At 44.2% G+C, this 24550-nt stretch overlaps 3 protein-coding genes across 4 annotated transcripts; 1 reads left to right on the top strand and 2 right to left on the bottom strand.

The window, feature by feature from the left end:
- Positions 1-61: 61 nt before the first annotated feature.
- On the bottom strand, positions 62-9209 carry LOC130192617 (rho family-interacting cell polarization regulator 2-like). Its single transcript, XM_056412709.1, has 18 exons — positions 9031-9209; positions 8614-8669; positions 6602-6675; positions 6335-6468; positions 6120-6198; positions 5956-5979; positions 5778-5831; positions 5337-5486; positions 5126-5189; positions 4993-5036; positions 4776-4901; positions 4445-4593; positions 4216-4324; positions 2709-3347; positions 2404-2618; positions 1659-1758; positions 1480-1573; positions 62-1382 (listed from the first exon to the last, which is right to left on the bottom strand). The coding sequence occupies exons 1-18, from the start codon at positions 9207-9209 to the stop codon at positions 1312-1314; spliced, it is 2361 nt and encodes a 786-aa protein (XP_056268684.1). The 3' UTR covers positions 62-1311.
- Positions 9210-12084: 2875 nt separating this feature from the next.
- LOC130192981 (transcriptional repressor CTCF-like) lies at positions 12085-18523 on the bottom strand. 2 transcript variants are annotated; one of them, XM_056413218.1, is made up of 13 exons: positions 18383-18523; positions 16767-17032; positions 16467-16649; positions 16016-16379; positions 15727-15897; positions 15419-15552; positions 15201-15321; positions 14956-15105; positions 14528-14688; positions 14272-14454; positions 14053-14185; positions 13731-13880; positions 12085-13556 (listed from the first exon to the last, which is right to left on the bottom strand). In XM_056413218.1, the coding sequence occupies exons 2-13, from the start codon at positions 16986-16988 to the stop codon at positions 13339-13341; spliced, it is 2190 nt and encodes a 729-aa protein (XP_056269193.1). In that variant the 5' UTR covers positions 16989-17032; positions 18383-18523; the 3' UTR covers positions 12085-13338. The 2 variants fall into 2 exon arrangements, with proteins under 2 accessions (XP_056269193.1, XP_056269194.1); XM_056413219.1 differs by lacking the exon at positions 18383-18523 and adding an exon at positions 18169-18187 and having other exon boundaries at positions 16767-17030.
- A 1602-nt stretch (positions 18524-20125) lies between these two features.
- LOC130192616 (mucin-2-like) lies at positions 20126-24540 on the top strand. The gene is made up of 8 exons (XM_056412708.1): positions 20126-20224; positions 21083-21186; positions 21326-21761; positions 21850-21942; positions 22031-22067; positions 22306-22377; positions 22465-23835; positions 23939-24540. Exons 1-8 carry the CDS (start codon positions 20126-20128, stop codon positions 24223-24225), a joined length of 2499 nt encoding a protein of 832 aa, XP_056268683.1. The 3' UTR covers positions 24226-24540.
- The last annotated feature ends 10 nt before the right edge of the window (positions 24541-24550 follow it).

The raw sequence follows: 24550 nt of genomic DNA, 5'->3' as shown, positions 1-24550 counted from the left end.
TGTTTTGTTGTGCTCTTGCTGTGATGTGACAGTCCTTATTAAGATTAAACATGCCGATCCATTCAACACAAGAACAGACGTGTTTATTTCAAAGAAACCTTTATAAAGTTGAAACATTTCTGAACATGAACATTTCAAGACATATACAATTTTTTTAATATGAAACAGTAAATATCTCTTATTGTGCACACTCTTAAAGTAATTCAGAAAATAAACACTTATCTTTTGCCTGATCTCTTCTGTCGTGGCATTTCAACCCATACATCTGTCACTTGAGGCACTTTCTGAATGAGGAGGCTTTAGTGGAAGTGAAGCATGATGCTGACAGACTGCAGCGCCCCCGTCAGGCGGCTTTTGAACACGGCTACAGACCTGATGACTTCTTTGCACTGAAGCCGAGCTTACACACTTAAAACTGATCCGTTGAGCTTTTTGTTCAGACATGCTGGCAGTGTGAGGCAGCTACACATGCGGGTTTAAATATACTTTGACACTGCAGATTGTTTTCATGGTGGACCAACGTTTGAGGAGGAAACTGAAGACTCCCCGAGTGTTTCTATTCAGTCCTGATATCACTAATGTTCCTCGTGTTGATCTGAAGGTTGAATGTAACTTCTGCACTCTGTGTGTTTCTGGATCATTAACGGTCTCTAATAGCTGGAAATAAAAAGATATTGTCAGGATACATTCCAGGCTTAGAATTGACTTAATGTCCAGAGCACATCGATGAAAGACTCCAGACAAACATCACGTGCTCATGAAGTCTTTCCATCCGTCACTAACGGGGGAAAGAGCTCGGGGCCGTAAACTGACTTAACACTTGATTCGTTAGTTTTCTTCATCCGCATATATCGACGGTTTTGAATGCAAACTAGGGACAACTCAGTAAGTGACTGTAGGCATATCTGTATATTTTAGAAATCCATCAACTTAAACTAATAAATGCTCTGTAATAAAGCCATAAACAAGGCCGCTTTCAGCTGCTCATGAAATGTTTTTGGACATTGAATTTTCACATGAGAGAAACAGTTTATGAAAGCGTAAACTCAGCGATCTCCCACCGGCAACGTGATGGATTGAAAGGAATGAGGACTTTGAAGGGACTTTTCTTTTGGAGGGGGGGGGGGGCTTTCATTCATGACTAGGGTGCAGACACCTCGAGCTTTATTGAGGCAAATATGTGCACAAACTCGATCGTGATGGAGGAGCTCGTTTGTCTGAGCGGGAAGTGGAACGTCCTCGAACACATGAGGAGTGTAACGGAGATGGCGTGAGTGGCTGAAATGGTTTGGCGATGGTTCCACGGTGCCATTAGGAGTCGGTAGTGGCCAATTGGGTGGGAGTAGTGGGGCGCTCCTCCTGACCATGTGACGGGTCCTCTCCTGAAAGATGAAAAACAGGGGAAGTTAAACTCCTCCCGCCTCCCGTTCTGCGGTCACGTGAACGGCTGCAGCCTCCGTTGACAGACAAACTCCTCACCGTGTTTTCCGTCTCCCTTTTCCTCGCCGTGCTCCTCCCTCTCCTCGGGCATCTCCATCTGACACAAGTCCTGCGCGTCCCCGACGCTTGACTCCTTTAAAGAAATAAAGTTTCTTTTCTCAACTTGCATGTGGTTAACATGAAAAACACACTCGCATTTAAGAGGATACTTTGGTTACCTGTGATTCAGAGAAACGATCTTCATCAGAGTTCCTGAATCCTTCTGGCGCCTCCATGAGGATCTGGAGAGCGTCTGCCTCCTCCTCCTCCTCCTCATCGCTGCAGAGGGGGACACATAACCGGAGGCGAATGCAACAGGGACTTGTGCATGCGGGGCAAACGTAAACACTCTAGTTGCATGCATCCACTGCATGACGGACATGATGTATGGAAACACCTGGATGGTTCCACATCCCTTCAAACACATTTCCCTAAAATATCGACTGATGCATTTGGTATATTTGGCGATTTTGGCCGGATTTAAATTAAAGTTGGTCACTAAGAAGTTTATGGGATTTAAGAAACCATAAGACCTTCTTTAGTAAGATCTATTGCTGCGTTCATACATATGAAAAATAATTAAGTTGGAGGTATTGATTGGGTTTTCGTCAAACCTCTGGCTACCAAACACCTTCACTCAACAGCGGTTTCCTCACTTCAGTTGATTCGGCTCATTTAAACGAGTTTTACACTATTTATGTGGTTTCACTCGTTAAGAATCCGCTACAAATACGTAACACAAAAAAGTAAAGAGTTGTTTTTTCAGTTGTGTGACTGCAGTGCTTGAAGTGGGAAAACCATCTGGGAATAATGCACGAAAAGTCCCCCGTCAGAATAACGGGAGGTGTTCCCGTTTGAACAGGAAGTTGTTTTATGTTTATTAGTCATGTGAAATGGACAATTGTTTACATCACTAACACTGACCTTCTTCCAGAGTAAAAGTGTTCTTCAGCCTCCACTTTCTCCTCCTCCATTTTGTTTTGGTTCTCTTCACGTTGCCCGTCTTCCTCCTTCTTTTCTCCTTTGTCGTCCTGTTGTTCCTCGTCTTCCTCCTCAAGATCAGAGCAGTTGAGAAAGTCAAAACTTTCAAGGGCCGTCTCGACTTCCAGAGTGAAACTAGAAGAAGTAGGAAAAGAAACCTGTGGAGAAAACAAATGCAGGTGTTGAACTATCGGTGCCACGACGCCGTTACCTCGACAACCGTTACAGCAACAAAGGCTGAAGCTCACCGGCAGAGCCTCCGCTGGCGGCTTTGCCTCCTGGACGGCCTGATGTGGCCCTCTGTGTTTCTCTGATGCTTCTACCTGGCGTCCCTCTGCGGCTGCAGTGGTGCCGTCTTTCGTCTGGGCTTCAGTCCGTCCGGCCTTTACCGACGAATCCTCACGCGCGTCGTCTTTTCCCCCCTTCGCTGAAATACAAACGCGCGGGACGCCCCTGTCGGACAAACCCTTTGCTTCCATCAGCGACACGGGAGGAACGGAGGAAACATCGGGGCACGAGCAGCTCGGGTCTGCCGAGGACTCCGGGAGGTTAGCCGATTGGACGGACGCTCTGTCAGTCACCGTGCGGTCTGGACTGTGAGCGCAGGGAGTCTGCAGATGGCCGTTGGGCACCGCGTCCGCCTGAGTGGACACCCCCCCGGCTTTGCTCTCGCGCTCCTCTCGGTGAGATGAGAGCGACGGCGTTGACGCGCTGGGCTTGTGCGGCGTGAGGGACGGCTGAGTGGGGAGAGTGGAGTGCAGCATGTTGGAGGCCGTCAGCCTCTGACCGTGGTGAGCCAGCGCCGGGCTGGACGAGTCGTCAGAGGATTCGGAGGAGTTGGACCAGACGGTCCCGTTCTCCGGCTCCCCCTGTCGTTTCAGCAGAGACTACACGGGGAACAAGACGGGGAACATCAATGGGAACGCGTGATCTCGTCAACACAACCGGGTTAAAGGATGACGTGTGCATGTTGGTCATCAAATGCATTCGATAAATACAACTGACGAACGCAATAATACAGTGTGCCCAAACTGTGGGTCACAGAGGAAATGAAGGTCAACGGAGGTTAAAAATGTGGAACTAAAGTTCAATGATTTGGTGGCATGTGCGACCGGTCGGGCGGGGAGTGGGATATGAAACGGTTTCTGCTTCCAAAAGTGTTTGAGAACCGGTCCGTCATTCTATTGACAGGAGCTCATTCCTAAAACTAGCTACGTATTAACACAACAAACGTTTGGAGATTCACGAAGACGTCGTCGTATAAACCTGATAGATTTCTTTTTTAGTTCCTTCACAGATTACAATATGTAGGAAATGTTCATTTATTATTTTGGGCTCCGGTAACATGTAACTTGTAATATCCTACACACTAAATGGTTGTCATTGTTTGTTGCTTTCAATAGGCAAAAACAATCACTTGTAACTCAATTCATTGAAGGAGAAAGTGATCAATTAATGAGCCTTAAAAACGTTACAAAGAACCATTCATACACTTTCAGCTGACAACATGTCTGCGATTGTTTCTCTTCATTTTAGATCAACATAAATATAATCAGACTGTCTAATATTGTCATCTATTCATTGTTTGGTCACTATGAACTAAACTACAACTACACCCCAACACATGTAGTCAAATAATGAGCGGTTAAAAGTTTTGCATATCCGTCATACAACCTGTAACCTCGTCGTGTAACACAGCAGGTGTGATGGTTTGTTGTTCTGTATTCTGGTAGGATCTCTTTCATTGTGACTCACATAAAACACCTGCTCCCGCATAGAGGGCGTGTCAGGAGGGCTCTGATTGGACAACAGACGTTTGGAAACTGTACTCGAGGAGGATGTCTGGTCGTCCTTTTCAAACGGACTGAAAAAACAAACAAAAGCAAGACAACAACTGAGAGACAGAACAACAACAAAAAACGAGCTAAACATGTCAAAAGGGTTGAATTGCAAAGACATAAAAGGCCGTGCGAGGTTCAAGTACCTCCAGGTGACCACGAGGTTCAGCTTCACCGTCCCGAGGTCGTTGATATCCACGGCGAGCGTCTGGGGAAGCGGGCAGAACAGGTCGAGCATCTCGCAGGACACGCTGCCCACCACCACGTGATTGGCCAGGCTCTTCAGCTCCGTCACCTTGACAACCAAAACAAGCAAACCTCAGAGAGATGGGGACGGGCCATGTGAACTCAACAAAACGGGACAATTAGCTACGGCCGGCGGTCTGTGAGGATAACGCCGGCGACGGCATATATTGCACCGTTTATTTTGAGTCGCCGCGGTAAATACAGCCAACGTGTGAAAGCTGATCTCATTACCTTGATTGAGAGCAGTTCTGTGACGAGAGGCAGGAACACGTACTCCTCACCGTCCCATATCTGCTTGTTGCTGACTTCCACGCGGCCCCGTAGCCTCCAACGCTGACGCCCGTAACGCATGAGGACCTGCCGGGGCCAGAAGCAGCCGACGTGATGCGGGGACCGATGCAGGGACTGCGCACAATACGCGTCACGTGCTCGTATTCGTGTTTCTTACCTCATACTGGTCACCAGCACACAGGCGTGCAAAGCCGGCGAGGCCTGGAACGTCCGAAAGAAGAACATTAGAGCTATATAAATGTATCATGACGCAGAGTGAAGGAAATAGGAAGTGGTAGAAAGTGACTCACCCTTCATCTTCACATGAAATTCTCCCATCTGGCTTTCTAATTCACTCTCAAGTGAGCACATGTGCTGCAGAGGCAGAAGGAAGAATTTGAATAACATAACAGTGATGTGTTCGAACATACAGGACATAGATATCTATTTTAAACTCAAACACAGCACAAAGAACCCAGTGTTTGCTGAAACACACGCGGTGTCACCATGTCGGTCACTTGCCTCTGTACATTCCCTGTAGCCTTTGTTGGCTTCACTCAGGCTCTCTCTGGCCTCCTTGCTGCCAGTGGCGCAGTTAAAGGCCGCCACCATCTTACTTGCGCCGTCACGCAGTCGCCGCTGTATACAATAAGCATCGTAAAGCTCCTCTACCTGGAAGAGAGAATAGTGCACAGGCATCAACAAATTAATGTGATGCTGGATTCTCACCAGAACAGCGGATGGAAATGAATGTTATTGCAAATTTACTTTTTATCAGTGTCTTGAATATTGGATGAAAATGAACTCATAGCAAAATAAATATATATATATATATATATACACATAGACACACATATATAATTATATATGTATGTATATAATTATATATATACTGTATACACACACACATACATATATATATATATATATATATAATTCATCTAATTAACTCCTCATACGCACCTTGCTGAGGTGGAACTCCAGGTGACGCATAAACCGCTCTATACCTTTCACTTGCTACAAAAGAAAAGATGTTAATTATTAAACTTGACCAACTAAAGACGAAAGTCTCTCTTCTGTCTTCGTACAGTTTCGATGTGCTGCACTGGTCTCTGGAGCAACAGGTGTGAATGAAACTCACCTTATCCAACTCATACAAAGACCCCTGCAAAGAGAAAAAACACACATTTAGCATCACAAGTGTCAAATTAGCATCCCGACTGACTGACGGGCGATGACAGCCTCCTGACCGGTATGAACGTCAGTCAATACTGGGAATACTGGTCTGACGACATGGGCGCTCACCAGACGACCGTTCCTCTTGTTCTCTCTGCTCTGCTGGCCCAGACTTTCCAGCTCCAGCTGGTGGACCTGCAAGTACGACCTGACAAGACAAACAAATTGGTATTTCTTTATTTTCAGACTAAAAAGGCAACCGTGTCCTGCCCTTTCTGTGATTTTCCACCTGGCAGCCGTCCACGAGAAGCGTTGCCAACGGCGCCCGAGACGCGTTTACTCACTGTAAGCCTCGACGCAAGGCGGCGTACACTTCATCCAGCCGCTCGGGCTGCGGGGTTTTCGTGGGTGGCAGTTTTGTGGAGCCTGTGAACATCCTGCTTCCTGACAAGGCACGTTTCTCCTGGATAAAACCGCGCTGAGGGAGGGAGAGCAACACGGGATCACGTCGGATAAGATCCGTCACGGTTATCTCAATTAAAGCACGTTGAAAATCAAGGCAGCGAGGAAACTGGCCGCGCAGAGAGTGAGAAATAATAAGTAACGCTCACCTGCTGAGTAACGAGAGATCGTGCCTGGAGAGTCGAGTGCAGCGCTGGGGCTTCAACAAACTGATGGACATGTCCTGTAATGACACCAGAAGGAGACATGAGAGACAGAAACGTCCCTCTCTTCGCTGCATACCTCACTGTAACTGGCAGGATTCAAGTTCTTACTCTGTGATTATCAAGGCTTCTGATAATTACAGGAGGTCACTGGAGGAAAAGAGACGACGGGAACCGTTCTTTCACTTCCTCTGCCGTGTTTCGTTGAACGTCTGAGACGGTGAACGGCGTGCATGCGGCGGCCACGGTGGCCGCGGCTGACCACAGTAGGAGCACATTGTGCTGTTGCTTCTCTTCCCCTTCCTTCCCTACTTCTCCACCCCCTCCACATCCAAACACCAGAGGACAGGAAGTCTCACGGCTGACTCTACACAGGAAGTTCGACACAGAAGTTCGCCTCAAGAATATAAAACTAGCCCTCTGCTCCGTGCCAGGATGTCGCAAACGTTGCCTTTTCGATGACAAAATGAGCCCTTAAACGTGCAGATTAGTGCGACGGCTCCGCCGGGGGAAGCTGTAGGAAGAGAGGGTCGTGCATGAGCTAATCTAGTCACAAAAGAGATTACAGATTTAAACCAAAACTAAAGCTGTCGAAGCAGGAGCCAAACCCATATTAACACATGGGATGTGTGAGGAGACAGGACAGAGATGCGGCACATCGACTTACACAGGAGGAGAAATGTGTCGTATTGTCACAGATGGTATTAAACAGACAGATTATGTATGTGATCGAAAACCTTGTTAGGGACAACATTGCTGACATTAGAATAAACTGTACACACCCTGCTGTCTTAATCTATGTTCTCCTGCCACACAAAGAGGGCTCGGGGTGCAGCAGGCCAGGGCTCCAGTTGAACCACTAATCTCAGCTGCTCACTGGGAGGATTAACTCCAGTTGGTCAGGGGACAGAACACGGCAAAGAAAAGGTGCCATACCAGACTTTACGGATTAAACACCCCACTACCAACCACATTTTGCCAAACATGGCCCAAGAACATGGGAGGTGGGCACAGCTGTGAAAGTGAGAAGTCATCAGGATGAAGCACAGATCTTACACACTCCCACCCACCCATCAGCAGACTTTATATTGAGAATTGATCATTCCGAGAGCCATTTAACTCAGATGTGCTTTTATGGCTTTTTTTACATTAGAGATCATTAACTGGATTAATCGTCTCCTCCGAGCGGAGGCAACAAAGAGGACACCGTTTCCAATCACCTCACAAGACTGGAGTTTAGTTGGAACAAAATTAATTTGGTTCACTCTCTGAATTCACAAGCACATGCAGCCTTGTTCCGCCAGTAGATTGGATTTACAAAACATTCACGGGTCACAATCATTTCTTTTGACAAATGAATCGATCACTGAATAGGGCTGCAGCAAATTAGATATTTTTTTCATTACAACTGATTTAAAAAAGAAAAGAAAAGTTGTTTAGTCTTTAAATAGTCACCAAAAAAAAGGTACCAAATATGTCCACGATAAAAAAAATTATATATACAACGGTATAAATCAGATACAGGTCTGACGTTGTAGAAGCTGGAATGAGTAGACATGTGATTGATAATTCATAATATATATATATTGTTTTACAATTATCAAAACAGTTGACGATTAATCAATGTTTCAGCATATTCATCCCGATGCACCGCATCTTGAATCGGTTTAGTAGTTGCTCGATGTGTTATCACACAGAATAGAGAGTCGTGCATGTGACGTTTAGAGATTAGTCATAATCATAACTGGAAGTGATTAGTTCATTGTCGATCAGATGATCCGCTAATTCCCGAATCATTAATCCCGGGGATCATTGGTGCCGCAGATCACACCACATTAGATCCATACTTTGAGGGTCTAGGTGTGTTTGAGGAGGAAGAGGAGGAGGAAGAGGGGAAGTGTGTTACAATAAAATGCCACCACCTCCAACAATATTCGAGATTACTGGATTAACCTAACCCGGCGGCAGCAGGCCACCGAGTCGGATCAACGCGCTCCCGCATCCCGGTCGTGCTCTTCAAACGGAAAAGGAAAAGGATGGAGGTTTAGGGAACCGGAGTCGAGACAGATTTTGCATTCGGTACATATCCCACCCCAGCCCCCGTAGCTCATCACAGGCCACAAAAAAGTCCACTCCCGTCCCCAAGCAGGACCCCCAACACTCGGTTCCCCCAAAGTGTCGCTCCACCAGCACACGATGAACGCCAAAAACAGCACGGAAAATTATTAATGAAGTAAATCTCAGCGAGCTGGCTAATGTATTTTCGATAACATCACAGGAAAGCAACTTCACGTTGGACGGACTTATGCCCATGTAGAGAAAAACATATCCAGGCTTGTTCTGTGACCTTGCGGACAAAAGCGGCAGCCCCCTACCTCTGTTTTATTGTCCGACCCCACGGAGAACAGGACCGGAGTCTCATTTCCAACGCGATGCTCCACACAGTTTGCAGAGGTTTACAGTTATTCTGGGCGCTGTCCCTCTCCTTGATTTCGCAGTTTTTTGTGTCCACAATCAAGCTAACGGCAGCTACCACAACTAACTTCCGGTTCATGGTTTTCACGATAAAAGCTCACACAAGTGAAGAGAAATGTGCAGTTGTTATGATGTATTTTGGTGCACAAGGTTTAGGAAACGTTGAACATTTATTCAAGGATAGTATATATACTATACATATATATATATATATAAAGTTGTTTAGTCTATAAATAGTCACCAAAAAAAGGTACAAAATATGTCCACGATAAAATAAAAAAATACAACGGTATAAATCAGATACAGGTCTGACGTTGTAGAAGCTCGAATGAGTAGACATGTGATTGATAATTCATAATATATATACATATATATACTATCATTGCGATATACAGGGTAAAGTCAGTTTCATTTATTAATTTAAGATCACAAGTTTTTCTCAGAATATTATTAATTTGTAGAAAACCAATGCCCTCTTTAGAACCTCAATGTGGACAAATAAAGGTTTTTCCAAAAGCCTTTAAGGGAACAAAGGAAGATAAACAGAGAGCAACCTTGGGACGAGAAACAGTGGAGGGATGCCTCCTTCATTTCATACTAATTTATACAAAAATTGCTGTAGATACATGATACAATTATGAAACGGTCTGACAGTAACAAAAGTCAATTTTGAGTGTAACAAGTTAAAAAGCAAAATACAAGAAGTATAAAAGCCCAAGCCATGTGAACACATTTAGATATCCACCTTCTGGAATCAACAAAGATGAGCATAGTACATTTGTCAACACAGTATCAAATGACGCCGACTGAAAACTAAATATTTGACAATCATAGACACTGGCTACACAGGGTTATAATAGTCTATTGTTGTGTTATAATGATTCATTTCAAAACAAACATTTGATTTTCAGTATATCTGTAGCTTTAATTGTGAACAGCTGCACATAATTCAGAAGAATTGTTTTTCCCAATGTTATAATGACATTAATTATCCACAATTAAACCCCTTATTTCACAAATTTACTGTAAACATCAAGAGGGAGCCAGCCATAAATCCTTTCCAAGTGTCGATTTTCAGACTTGATCTCTCATGGGTTAAATGTTGCTCCACGCCTCATTGGATACAGTATTGATGAAAGGTGAGATCGAACTCATAAAAGCGCTGCATAACTCTGCTTACATGTAACACGATGTGTATGTTTAATCTCACTTTGGACCGCGAACATATGTCATGTCAAATTCACACCAACGAGTTGCATAAAACGATTGCACGCGTTTTATTTTGAACTGTTGCTCCAGCAGCCGGAAACCGTGTTTCGGCTAGTTGCTGTGGCAACAAGGATGTCCTATAGCCTGTCACTGTTTGCTGCTCGCACTTCGCAATCGCTAACGGAAAGAAAAAAAAGCAGGCACGGAGTTTCCGAAGGAGACGAGGCAGACAAAGTGCCAACGTCTCCCTCAGCAATAGTTGACACCCAAGGGTGGCCCAGTGATACGTGAAAATTCAACTCGAGCGGTTCAAACAACCAGATGCAGCAGCGGGGGGAGGCCGCCCGAGCCGGGGGCGGCTGGTGGAGGACAACATGTGGCGCTTTTTTCCTCCAGATTTCCTACAAAACAGGACGTAGCAGCTGACCAAACCAAGTGTTGCAATAACTCTTCGAGATGGGATTGTTATTCAATAAATAACGCCGATATTTATTGCTTTATAATATTCAATAATTCAGAGTGAGTTATAACGTTCACTAGATACCTCCACCGACGTGTAAACAAAGTTTAATCAAGTTATTGCGTCACAATTATCCAGACACCATCACCAAGTAACTAATTATAATCTAATTAACATATCTAAAGTTACCCAATGCTAGATCTAATTAACATATCTAAAATTACCCAATGTTAGATCTAATTAACATATCTACCTAAATAGATCTAACGTTAGGTAGATATGTTAATTTTATCATATAATTAACATCTACATAACTTTATGTATAATTCATTATATATATATATCCTATAATGACGCTTTTTGAGTTCTTGCTGCTTCGAGCCTGAAGCTTCACACGTCATAGCTGTAATAATAATAATCATCTGGAGCCAAGATTACAGAGACTTCTCCACTATTGCATGACTGAGGTTCACAAACCACAGAAAGCCCGGAGACACTAAATAAATGTCGGATGCAACACAAAAACTAAAAAAGTTATAAATATTTCGCAAGGAAATAATGTAAAGAAGACATCGCTGTTTAATTAAATACATTGAATAGTGTCCACATCTCATGCCATGTTGCATTTTGGGATTACCCAGCCACCATGTCAACAGTATGATAGGAAACCAATCACTGGGCTCAATGCGTTGATTCACTGGGAATTAGGACGTTTGTATAGATAGACTAGCTTAACAGCTTCTGCAATAAAGTAGACTTTAAATCCAATATCAGTTGGGGTATATATATTTTTACAGATAGCATTTATAAAAGTAACAGCACTACTGGAGAAAAGAAACTAAAGACACATTGGAAAGTACAAAGGAATACCATTGAAGAACTTAATTATCCCCAACAGGATGTTCTCACATGATGCTCATGCATGCAGCATGTCACATGGAAAGTTAGTCAGTATTTCTATAACCTTCCAGAACAATTAGAGCCAATAAGCACCAATGACAAGAGCACTTCCTCAGGGAAAAAAACCACTAAATTACTGTGTGTGTAAATTGAAGCAGTTAGGTTTTGTATGCATTCATAGAAAAGAGCTGCGCAACTTTTGATTGGATAAAAGTCACAGCAACCATCGGTCATGTAGATAGAAGACCGAGTGCTCAACTGCCGACAGAAGTTCAAACCTCAGGAGAAATATTAACAGTCTGAATTTTGGTAAAATCCCCAAGTTACACTGGAATGGACATTTACTCTGCTGTCTCGTTAGTTCATAGAAAAGAGGAGATCTTGATATCAAGTAGTCCATTTAATAAAATAGATCTGCAAGCAAAATACAGACATTTGTTAGCACTCCCGTTGTTTCACTGCATATTTTGATAAACAATGTTCCAGCCATAATTTAATGGGGCTTTAACTGTACTTCAAACCAATGTTAACTTCTTCAAAACAAGACTGATTTTAAACATCCATTATTGAAGTTATTACAGCTGCAGACGCATCAACATTTACTTTTCTTTAAAACGTGGTTGTAAAGACATACATCTGTTCATCTGCCAGTTATTAAAATATCATTCAAGCTGCTACGTCACATTGCCAATGACACAAAAGAAAAACATCAACCCAAGTGGAATGGCTACAAAAGGAAGCAAAACAATGTTCATTGCTTGCACTGATCAGAGACAATGTTTAGTAATACAAGTCATCTAAGGGTGGCACAGTAGCAAGAAAGGATAATAAGATAAGCAGGCTATTACGCTTTTAAAAACTAGAAGTGGTTTTAATTTAAAAAATAAAGAGGAAATACTAAAAAAACACAGAAAAGTAAAAAAAAAAACCTCATCCTGAAAGTGGCTGTGATAAACAGCAGTATCATCTTCCTGAAAGTTGCCTCTGTTTCTGAAATCGTATGACATTTGTTATGTTGTCAGGGACTTTAAACTTGGGCCCGAGTGGACTTTTCTCCAAAGCAAACCCAAAAAGCCAGTTTCTCTTTTATCTCATCTATTTTCAGAGTAGTTTTATGTCCAAACTGAGAGGTGCACAGAGCTCTTCAGTGAGGATATAGAATATTGCCTGTAGTTACAGCAAACAAAATTAAAGCAATGTCCACATTATGGGTGTGACTGCTACCTACGTACAACATTTACTCACACAGGTGTATAAAGTAAAACATAAAAAAGAAGTTTCACCCAGAACTTCTATAAAAATGACATGCACCCAGTATAGATGTAAGGAAGAGTCAGTCTACCAAGTCAAAATATATATATATTAGACTAGAACGTAGAAGAGATCTTGTAATGTAGAAGTGTTCTACCACATAACAGCTAGGAGGCTAAAGGTACTGCTGTCAATTACAGCCATCCAAAACTCAAATGTACTAAAATGAATTTGTTGGAATTAAATCCATATTAATACAACTCTCATAAAGCACATCTTAAATTACAACAGTGATGTGCAGGATGCAAGTAATCCTACATGACGGGAAAGAAAAATGAAGATGTGATCATGGAATTATACGCATTTACATGTTAGACTTCCACATCCATCACCGGTCCATCATGCTGAGGATCATCTCAGGAGTGAGGTCTCCGTTCGGTGCGACCTGGGGAAAGTCCTCCAGCTGAATGGTCGACTTCCCTCCGCCGACCACCACCTGCTCCACGGTCTCATCGTTGGCATTCTCATCATGATCAACCTCCTTCTTCACAATTATGTCATCTATCTGTCCAGTGACTTCATCCTCCACGCGAATGATGGCAGCCGCTGCAAAGAGTCTCAGGTCAGATTCTGGTACTATAAGCTATGAAAATGTAGAAGTCATTTTTTTTTATTCTAGCCATTCTTTTCTGTTGTTTTCATCGGACTTAGTGCATTGGCATCAAGTCTCACTATGAGACAGGACAACGTGCCCAAAAGCATTGTAGTCCTGACACTTACTGCTTAGCTTGTTCTTTGGTGGCCGTCCACGTTTCCTCTTGACCGGTGGCTCCACAGGGGTCGGGACAGGGACGACTGGTGGGTCCTGTTCCACTTCAAGCTCGCTTAGCTCCTCTTCCTCCTCCTCCTCAGGCTCATCCATTTCATCTTCTACAGATCAAAGCGTAGGGGCATAAGCAGATTTGACTGTAAAAAACAGACTACAACAACTTTTTAAAGCACAGTTAAATTTAACCTATGTTGAACAAACTTCATTGCATATTCTGAAATAGAATTGGGGGACCGGCACACACAAAAACAAGACGGGTTAAATTTACAATACCTGTGTCCCCCTCGTCCCTCCTGGCCTGCATCTTCCTCTTCCTGCCACGACGAGCCTTTTTGGGCGCAGGAGTTCCATTTTCGTCTTCTTCAACTTCACCCGTGCAGTTATCAGTGTGACGCAGCATGGTGTTCTGTGGAGCACACACACACACAACCATCACAACTCAGTCACATACTGTAATGACAGGTACATGCATTTGATAGAACTCAGACCTACCCTGCGGGTGAACGTCTTGTTGCACTTGTTGCAGACGAAGGCTGTAGGCACAAAGGTGGGATCATGGTAGCGCCTGAAGTGCATGTCCAGAAGCTGCTTCTGACGAAATGTTTTCTCACACCGGCTGCAGGCAAACGGCTTCTCCCCGGTGTGTGTACGCTTGTGCATTACCATGTGGCGTTCCTATGAGGCAATAGGTCAAAGTCATTAAGCATGAAAATAAAAATACCATAATCATATTCCGCTTGACACACACCTGTCTGCAGCAGTAGTCACACTGTTCACACTTGAAGCGTTTCTCATTCTTGTGAGTCTTCTGGTGTTGGATGAGAGCATAACGCTCATGAAACACAGCATCACAGTAACGACATTTCTTTCCCTTCTCAAGGAAGGAGTGCTGCTTCCGCAAGTGAACACCTGGAATAGAAAACAAGATACGGAAATCTGTTACGAATGTTACTTATTGCATGGGGGACAAAAAAGTCTTACAATACTCAAATGACTCGGACTCGCACGTTTTAAACACTATTTTCATTGCATTATTTGGAGATGAAAAATCATTTATCCAACAACTATAGGTTACATAGAAACAAAAGTCAGCCTTCCCAGTACATAAAAAACATTCTAATATATGCAGTTGATCACATAACGTAAAAAAATATATAATGTTAACACATAACTAACCGAGGTCACTTTTGCGGGCTATGACCGTATCACAGTGTGGGCAGTGGTACTTGGCCACGTTCTCTGTGTGCTTCTGCAGAATATGCATCTTCATGGTGCCACTCTGTGTGAAACGGGCATGGCAGATGTAGCACTCGTACGGCTTTTCACCTGCACAAAAGAGGATGGAATTTAGTTAGTGTGGTACTCTTCTGCAACTTGGAATAACACTTCTTTTGGGCCAATAGATGATGCAAGTATGTTACCTGAATGTGTCCTCATGTGTCTCTTCAGCTTGTAAGTGTCTCTGCTAGCATAGCTGCACAGACTGCACTGGAAGGGTCGCTCCCCAGTGTGAGAGCGAATGTGCCTCTTCAACTTACTCACCTATAGAAAAATAAAAAAGAGAGTAAAGAGGATTTTATTCCTGGGAGTAAATTAACGATTAAATGAGCACTTAAAAGACAAACATGTGGACACGTACCTCCACGCTGCAATAGTCACACATGGAGCACTTGAAGGGCTTCTCGTGTGTGTGTTTGTAGCGACGATGACGCACCAACTCACCACTGGTGACAAACGCCATGTCACAATCTGTGCACTTATGTGGGCGGGTGCCTAAAGAAATAGAAGTGAGAATGAAAAAGCGCCGCCATTTATTAATACAAATATTTAAAAGTAACGTTCCATCAAACACAAAAGCGTGACAACTAGTCAAAAGTGTAAACTCCTAATAAATATCAGAATTATTATAAACTGTAGCAGTTGTATAAATATCATTTTCTGCATTACCCGTGTGTGTATTGAGGTGGTTTCTCAGTAGTGTGACAGTTCGAAATGCCCGTCCACACAAGTGACATTTATGTGGTCTCTCATCTGTGTGGCTCTTCATATGTCTGTCCAGGTTGGAGCGCCTTGGACAGGTGTAGCTACACAACTCGCACTGGAAAGTCTTCTTTACACCTGGACACAACAGCGTAGGATTATGAAAAGAGGAATGTCACACAGACAAACTGCCATCTAACATGTGTCTTTTCTGCATCATGTCGATACATTTACAGAAACGGTATGAAAGACAAACCTTTTTTCTTGATCTTTGTAGGCTTTGGTGGCTTCATGTTGCCGACAACTTTCTCAGCATTCACTTCTGACAGCAGCCCCTCTTGCTGCTCTTCTTCAAAGTCGTACACAGAAACATCCATGTCACGATTGCCCTCTCCATAGCGCAGGCGGCTCTTCTTTGGTTTCTTCCCTTTATTTCGTAGACCGGAGATGGGCTGGTAGTCCGGGTCCTTGGTCCATTCTGGGTCTTCTAGTGGCACAGCGATTTGCATTTCTGCTGGCGCTTCCACCTCCTCTCTCACCTCTTGAAGCGCCTCATGGACAGAGTGCAGCTCCCCTTGCTCTACAGTCTCCACCTCCCCATTGGCACCCACTTTTACCACCTAAAAGAAAACATTTCATAATCATCGTATTGTGACAAAAGTAGTCCATAGTTAAGGAGCTGTTCTCTGCATAGAGTTGTTTCTCACCTGGAAGCCCTCAGGCAAGGGAAGAGTGTGACAGATAACAGGCTCTGCGTCCTTGTTACCTCCTAATACATTAACATAGGTGGCCTGGAGACCCTCAACATTCACTGCTGTGACAGGTACCTGCACCAGCTGAAGCTGACCAAGACTCAATGCACCCCCTGCCTGCTCCTCCATATTCACCACCTACATAAAAAAAACATTGCTTACACATCAATAAACATTTGACAACAAGGACAGTAACAGATAATTAAACTGTAGACAACATTGAACTTTATCACTTGACTTGTGTTCTATACCAACCTGGAGCGTGATGATCTGTCCCTCATCACCACCAGTAACCATCACTGTACCTCCGCCCTCCAGCACCTCCGTCTTCATTTGCAGCAGAGTTGGATCAAGAGCGTCCATCACAATCATCGCCATGTTTTCAGCCGCTTGTGCAGCTAGAACCGCTCCTTGTATCAAAGCATCTCCACCCTCTGGCAGGACCTTTCCATCAGGAACGAGGGCAGTGGTCTCCATGGAAACAACCTCTCCCTCCAAGACAACGGGCCAAGTAACACCCTCTATAAAGGAAGACAGAAAAAAAAGCTAGAAAAATGTACAGTGCAATAAAATGATTTAAAAGCAATTGCTTTTCCTTTTGCATGTATCCAGATGGTGGTAGTAGTTGCAGCGATGGGCTCCACTAGGGGCACATGTGTGGTTCTTATTTTGATGACCCAGTTCAAATAGTACTTCAACTGTGTGCATTAAATCTGTCCTTCTGTACACATTACATCTATTGCACCTTTCCATCCTGGAGAGGGATCCTCCTCTGTTCTCTCCTGAAGGTTTCTTCCCTTTTTCCCCCCCTGAAGGGTTATTTGGGAGTTTTTCCTGGTCCGATGTGAGGTTTTGGGGCAGGGATGTCTATGTGTACAGATTGTAAAGCACTCCGAGACAAATTTGTAATTTGTGAAATTGGGCTATACAAATAAACTGAATTGAGTAGAAAATATTTAACTACAGGTACTAAATATACATTTCAGCGTATGAAGGAGCCTGAAGGTTCAAACTGGTGATTGATTGCTTGTAATGCCATAATATACATTCACTATAACTGGAGTTTGAGGCATTATATAATGCACTGAGTGAGCAAATCGGAGATAGTCTCTGCCTTAGAGACCCGTAATAGCATGTCCCACAACACGCCAGTGAGAAGACCCCCCCCCCCCCCGACTTCTCACTGCTCACCTGGCTGAGAACGAGTCAGCCAAAGTTAACTCGGGTGATAAAAGTATCGTGAAGAAGCAAACTGTCTGAGCTTATCATGTGTAGTTTCACAACAGCGAGGCTACACTGAACTCTTGAAAAGTGACGGTTTAGCGGTTCGTGTCCCTGTGTTGATGAGACAATGATACCACTCAATCGATCAATCGATACTTTGGAGCCACTCGTTCGACAACGAGAACGTTTAAATTACTTTTTCAGACATTGAACGTTTAAATTACTTTTTCAGACATTGTCGACAGTTTACAGGCGAAATAAATGGCGCATTGTTAAATATGCAAACTATTCAAACATCAACTCGTGTTAGTCAACTCGGAAGGCGCGAGTAGGATCTGAAAACAGGAAACAAAGGGCACGATAAGATGGACGTCAGGCCTGAACAAACTTATATCAGAAATACTCATAACTATAAGTATCCCTGAGCACATACCCCGAAATATCAGGCCCAAAGCCCCAAACAGCTCAACCGAGACATGGAGTTCCAGTTTATAGACAGATTTAGTGCGTTTTGGATAACGATAGAGGGAGACAAACACCCCCCGCCAGCCGCCTGGTCGGTAAGCCCTACCGTGACACCTAGAGGCCGACGACGGCTCCTACAAAAACGTTTCCGTGTTTGGAGGAAAACCAACGACTTCACTTACTCGCAACTTCTTCTATCCGCCGATATATTCAGTTTGCTGCACAATGCATTGGGTTGTTCTCCTCGGTGCCGCTGTAATCGTCCGTACGTGCTGAGCGCCGGACTAATAGTTTTCACCCGCTTAAGAAGAGTGGGCCTCACACAAAATGGCGGTTCTTAAGCGCAAACGCGGCTGCGCAAACACAGAAGCCGAGGGAGTAAAGGGGCGTGGCCGAGGTGGCTGAGGGGAATAGGCGCCAGATTTGAATTCAAGCGTGGGCGTGGCGTCCGGAAATCTGACGAAGATTATTGATAACATGGAAAGGACTATTGATTAGTTTTATGGCATATCACTGTTGCCCGGACGTGACTTTTAGATCATCGTCAATTTACAGTTAAATTTAAATCGAGTTTACATGTAATTTTGTGAATTAAAGCAATTCACAAAACCGTCACAAGAGGGCGGTGTGAATGTTGTAGGTGTAGGGCGGGCCTCATATACTCAATGGCTTTTATAATGGTGTCATACTGTAGAATATTAAGGAGACCATTTTACATGCAAGTAATCACTTCAACGAGTGATATTGTGACGCTAGCCGCATTTTGAAAAATAAGATCTTGGGCTATAGTTTTTCTTGGTACTTCCTGGCTCCAGATATGCTGATTTTGTTTTGCTTCTTTTTTGCTTCTCTACTAGAGGTCTGGATACATCTGCAATCTGCACCTAAGCACTAAACTAGCTGATGCCAGATACGTGGAAAACCTGACATGTTCAAAGGTGGAAAACAAGTTACTTCTTGGTTGTTTAGTAAGAGTCAACCTCTCAGAACGGAAACACTACTTCCCGAAATAAATATGATAGCCTACCCAGAGAAATTGTGCAGATTTGGCAAGTTAATTCTAGAGTCAAAAATCAAAGTGGTATCATATTAATCTTATTATAATGTGTAAATTATACATTTGAACCAAAGAGTTTCAAACTTGAAATTGAGTTGCCTGTTTTCATTATATTAAGCTAATGCTTTTGACCGAAGGGACTTGCAATCATATTACAGTCATACACAGCTACAGGGAGCAATTCAGGGTAAAGTGTCTCGCTCAAGGACACATCGACTAGGGCCGGGATTGAACCACCAACCCCCTTATTGAAGGACAGACCTTCTTACCACTGACCCACAATCGCCCCTTTCAATATCTAAAATATATACAAACTACATCAAACTTCCTTTATATGCACCATGGGGATTTAGTAGTATGATTAAGATACATAAAGATGTGTCCTTGTGTGTGTGTTTTATTTTAGCATGTTTGAGCAAGTCTTACAGCTCATTATCCAGACATCTAGCACTCCTCTGTATGGGCTATTTATTTGTTCTATTACTTGTGAGACATCTTTTTTTTTATTACAGCATGTCTTTTCCGCATATAAAATAAATTATTAATTTCTTGCATAACCCAACACAACGTTTTGTTCATTGCAGTATCCTCACTTGTCATATATCAGGATGCAGGGTTGAATACATGTCTTTGTGGTCACTCTATTCTGCCATCTCTTGGCCTCTTGTTATTTCATCACCATATTTTTCTCATGGTTCCCCTCTTGGAGGGGAGGGGTCTGAGAAAGGAGTGATTCATGGTGTCAAATCTGTCAGTCTAGCCAGCCTGGCCCCTCCCTTCTCGGTGGAGGCATTACATACTGCTCCAGCTCTTAGCAACGGTGCCTCAGCAACAGAGCTCCACGGCAACAGCGTGCCGTGTCTCCCCAATGGAGCTGCCGTTGGGCGGACCAGCGCTTAGGCACTACACCCAGAGCAGACCGAGACCTCACCGACAAAAACTGAACTATCGTCCCAGCAGACCACAGGTACTGTGAAGGAGGATGAGAGGATGGCAAAGATGGAGTGTGAGGAAAAAGGTGCTGTGTGTGAGGAGAGAAAATGGAAGGGAGGGAGAGGGGAGAGATGTAATAGGGTACAGAGGGGAGAGGCAGGGGGAAGGGAAGGATGGAGGAGGAGTGCTGTAAAAGATGCCTGGTCCCTTGAATAAGGGAGTCCCATTGTACCGGTCACCGGCTGTTTGATGAACACACACTTGGCATTTTCCGTGTGTAAGAGCAGGATGACAATGGATGAAAGACCAAGCTGTGGCTTGGTCTGAATGTCTTCTTTTTCTCGCACTGAAAAAAAAGCCACTGCCTTTTTTTTGGCAATATAATTGTATAAAAATGGGTGCGATCAGCTCTCATTTTCCACTGAGCTGATCCTGTTGTCACAGAGCCATTAGGCTGGAGACACACAGTCACTCCCTTGGAGCCTGTGGCCAGGGAGACTAAATTCAAGCAATTCCCCAGACAGGATATCATGTAACGGAGACTTCTGCAAAATGTGTGTTCTGCCGTCAACCTCCTGGTATTAATATGATCAGAATAATGCAACACCGGCTGCAGCGTTGATATCACATATCGGCAAAAATGAGTTATCTTGCTTTCATTCTGCATGTAAAATCCAGTGACGCCCCCCAATTGTACGTTACTGAGCAACTGACGCCCGGGAGGCTGGTTTTCAGCATCTTCGATGAAAGATTCCAGCCAAAATAAACCCATAGATGCAGAAGAAATACTAGTGCCAGAATGTGGGTTTTTTCATAGTTTATCGTTACGTAATGTGAAGTTTGTTTGATCTTTGGAGTGAAATGTTTTTCTGTGTATGTGTCTGGTGATTAGGAGACAATAATTGAGAGTGACAATGAAGTCCTTGAGCTCATGGGGAGAGTGGATGAAGGAGTTGAAGAGTTCTTTACCAAGAGAGTACTTCCTACTGATTCACCGTGAGTATCAACAGCTGTCCATTTACTTCTTTATAGTTCCTTGATATTTAGCCAATCTAGACACTAGCTGCTTTAATACACGAGAATTGAATGCACACAGTATTTTAGTTTGATATACACAATATGATCCTTAATAAAGGGAAAAGCAAGATGAGGAATCCATCACAGTGCACGAAGTGGCCCCTGCCAGCTCTGTCCCCTGTCCACCGCCGGCGAAAACACTCAGGAGGAAACTCGGCGATTTCTTTACACTCAAAAGGAGACGAGGTCTGAAATCAGAACCAAGCCAGGAGGGCCGACCCAAAAAGACCTCCATCGCTGATCTCATCCGCCCGCTCAGAGCTGAGAAAGAAAAGGATAAGGACAGAGTCAAGGAACAGGGCAAGGAAAATGAAAAGGAGAAACCTCCCGGTGCTGTTACTGGAGAGTCGGCTGCTCAGGAGACACCTGGTGCTCAGCTGAGGGGGGAAGTGGGGCCTCCCCGTCGGGCTCTCAGAGAGGGGAAGTCCCAGTCTCTCATTTTGCTGTCTGGATCAGCAGCAGCAGGGAATACTAATGGCAGGAACACTTCAAAGGTGGGTGCGAGAGTTTAAGTCATATATACATTTATATCAGTAGATTTGTTTTGAAAAGCACTCACTACGCTACCGTGGCTCATTTCAGAAACAGCTGGAAGGCCAACATAGCTTTGAACAGAAACTCCATTTCATGCTTCAACGTATTGGAGTTTCCAAAACCCAGCCAGGAGAGGCACAGGTTTGTGAACGTGTATGTATACATTCACAGGTGTATACTGCATGTAGGAGTCTGCAAACGTGTTTAAATGCCTCTTTTATTCTTGTAGAATCCGGAGGGAGAGATGAAAAAAGCAGAGTCTGAAGGTATGTCCCTTTGTCTATTTTAAGTTTCGTATGACTGAACTCCTCTCTGCTCCAGCTTAGTGTTAACGAATCAGAATTCATCTTTGAAGTTGAGGGATTTGTATCAAAAGGAGAGAACACACATCACTTCTCCATTAAATATATTTAATGTCTCTTTGGGCAGATAAGACTGCTCTCCATCTGCTATAAAGACATATTGGTGAATTAATTCCTCTGGTAAATGATCTTTGTTTCGAAGGTACTATCATTGACAGCAAACCTGAGCCACCGCCTACTTTCACGAAACCTCGGACGATGTCTGCATCATCAGGTAGAGCACCAACACGGACTGACTCTCTCACACAGTATGTGTATGACAGGCTGAATCATTTGCACATGCCTTTTTGTTTTTCTGTAGATACAAGACATCAAATCCGCTCAAGCGTGTCAGCACACGAGTCCGCTGGGAAACCCGCTTTGCTTCCAAAGCCCGTTATCAAACCGGGTCCACCCCGCTCAACATCTGGCCGCAACACACCTGAGAATGAGTTAGCCCAAATACAGGAAGGGGAGTCCAACACACCCACGAGGGCTCCATCTGCCCCTGCTGCTCCGGCACTCACTGCTACCACCACTCCTACTGAACCGACACTCTCAAACTCAGTCCCGGAATCTACCAGTTTTACAAGTCCTGTACCTCCCTCTGACACAGATATATGCACCGACTCTGTGAGCCCCACTGCAGCAGCTACAACACCCACCAGTGTTACAGAGCCCAACAGCGGACCTTCCGTCCTTGGAGCTAATGCTACTACCCCTGAACTACCCGCCTCCACCTTTCCGACAACCCTTACGAGCAGTACTACACCCACCGAGCCCCCCGCCACTGTTTCGGTTACTTCCGCTTCCTCTGACTCCATCACTCCGAGCCTCTCCGACACTTCCAACTCAATAACACTAACTACGCCTTCCATTACCACCTCGGAAACGGTTTCTGCTGCCAGCAATGAAAGCTCCGTTTCCACAACATCAACCATTCTGTCAACGAAATCAACTTTCCCAGAGACCAATGGTGTCCTCTCGGTCGATGCTATTCCTGCTGTTGGTGATGATGCAGCTATTTCTGTCATCGCCGCTACTTCGTCACCATCCATCAGCATACCAGAGATGCCCCCAGGCTTGTCTGCCACCATCAATTCAGTTACTGAAGAAGCGTCAGTCAACTCCACGAGCTCTGTAACTTTGGTTTCATCAGTCACTAAATCAACATCTCCTCCTCCTAACTCAAGTCATAACATTACAACTGCAGTTCCTCCATCACCTGTCGCCTCCATTACCTCCTCCTCCCTGATCTCTTCCGCCCTTCCTCCCACCATCTCTACCTCATCCAACTCCATGACCACCCCAACATCCACCGACTGCATGAACTCCATCTCTACCTCCGCCGTTACTCCCACAGCCACTTCTAGCCCTGCTGAAAGCTCTGTTCCCTCCACTTCTTCCAGTGAAACAAACCCCACAGACACCACCTCCTCCACCACCACTTTAAACCATGCAGATAGCACTTCCACTACCAGTTCAGCTACCGCTGCTGCAATTTGCTCCCCACTTATAACTGACTCAGACCCACCTTACACTTACGACGTTAGCACTACACCAACTAATGATAACTCAAGTGCTACTACGCAACATTTGACCAGTCCAGCCCCCTCTAGTGATAAACCAGGTCAAGATTTACAGACATCTCCTGAAGAAAGATCCGATGTAGAGCCTGCAGAAAAGGGCACAGGTAAGTTTTGAGTTCTGTGAGTATGTCTTGTTTGTAATTTCAGCTTGATATGTGTGTTAATGTATGTTGAATGCTGTTTTTCGCAATTTCCGTCTCTCAACAGCAAATGAGAAGCTTAAGATGGTTCAAGAGAGCAAGCAGACTGAGATGGATGAGAACAAGAAAGTCGTTGACGGTGGGAAGGAGAGCAAGCATGAAAACAAGGAACCAGCTCTCACTTCCAGCAGTGAAGTTATGATGAAAGAAGTGCAGGAAGAAAGTGTGAAGCCGGACGAAGACACAATGAAATCAGAAGTGGGAATGGCTGAACCTGCATCGGGGAAAGATGGTGAGCTGTGCAGGAACAAGGTGGAGAAAGAAGGTCAAAAACAAGAAGAAGGTGAGGAGTAACTGGAAAATAAAGAATGTGCTAAACACAGGACCAACTACTGTGACAGGGGCAGGAGAGGCCACAGTAAAGGGTAACGGAGGAGGGGGAGACGATCCATGGCACTTCCAACAGGGGCCACCACATTACAGCAGCACACCACACAGGGTGGGCCACCGGACCAAAGAACTGAGATCCCCTTGGTGTGATTTAATCAACAAATCCAGCAGTGTCTTTGTCCTTTTTTAACTTATGTTTGAATTTTTTGCATTGCACGTATGATTATGTACCATAAGACAACTACTGTGGTAAAATACACCATGTTTACAATAGATGGATAAGAGACAT

The sequence above is a fragment of the Pseudoliparis swirei genome, chromosome 4 (genome assembly GCF_029220125.1).
Source record: "Pseudoliparis swirei isolate HS2019 ecotype Mariana Trench chromosome 4, NWPU_hadal_v1, whole genome shotgun sequence".
NCBI lineage: Eukaryota > Metazoa > Chordata > Actinopteri > Perciformes > Liparidae > Pseudoliparis > Pseudoliparis swirei.
Note: the sequence above shows the minus strand (reverse complement) of the source record. Positions and strands in the feature narration are given on the sequence as shown.

Bases quoted from the DNA above. Each gene is read 5' to 3' on its own strand.
- LOC130192616 (XM_056412708.1), top strand. From the start codon at position 20,126: ATGGAGCTGCCGTTGGGCGGACCAGCGCTTAGGCACTACACCCAGAGC. The intron at 20,225-21,082 runs GTACTGTGAAGG...TCTGGTGATTAG, and splicing joins ATCGTCCCAGCAGACCACAG to GAGACAATAATTGAGAGTGA. The intron at 21,187-21,325 runs GTGAGTATCAAC...TCCTTAATAAAG, and splicing joins GTACTTCCTACTGATTCACC to GGAAAAGCAAGATGAGGAAT.
- LOC130192981 (XM_056413218.1), bottom strand. From the start codon at position 16,988: ATGGAGACCACTGCCCTCGTTCCTGATGGAAAGGTCCTGCCAGAGGGT. The intron at 16,380-16,466 runs GTGAGAAACAAC...GTTTTCTTTTAG, and splicing joins CCTTGCCTGAGGGCTTCCAG to GTGGTAAAAGTGGGTGCCAA. The intron at 15,106-15,200 runs GTAACATACTTG...TCTTTTGTGCAG, and splicing joins ACACATGAGGACACATTCAG to GTGAAAAGCCGTACGAGTGC.
- LOC130192617 (XM_056412709.1), bottom strand. From the start codon at position 9,209: ATGAACCGGAAGTTAGTTGTGGTAGCTGCCGTTAGCTTGATTGTGGAC. The intron at 8,670-9,030 runs GTAGGGGGCTGC...TTCCGTTTGAAG, and splicing joins GGTCGGACAATAAAACAGAG to AGCACGACCGGGATGCGGGA. The intron at 1,574-1,658 runs GTAACCAAAGTA...ATTTCTTTAAAG, and splicing joins ATCGTTTCTCTGAATCACAG to GAGTCAAGCGTCGGGGACGC.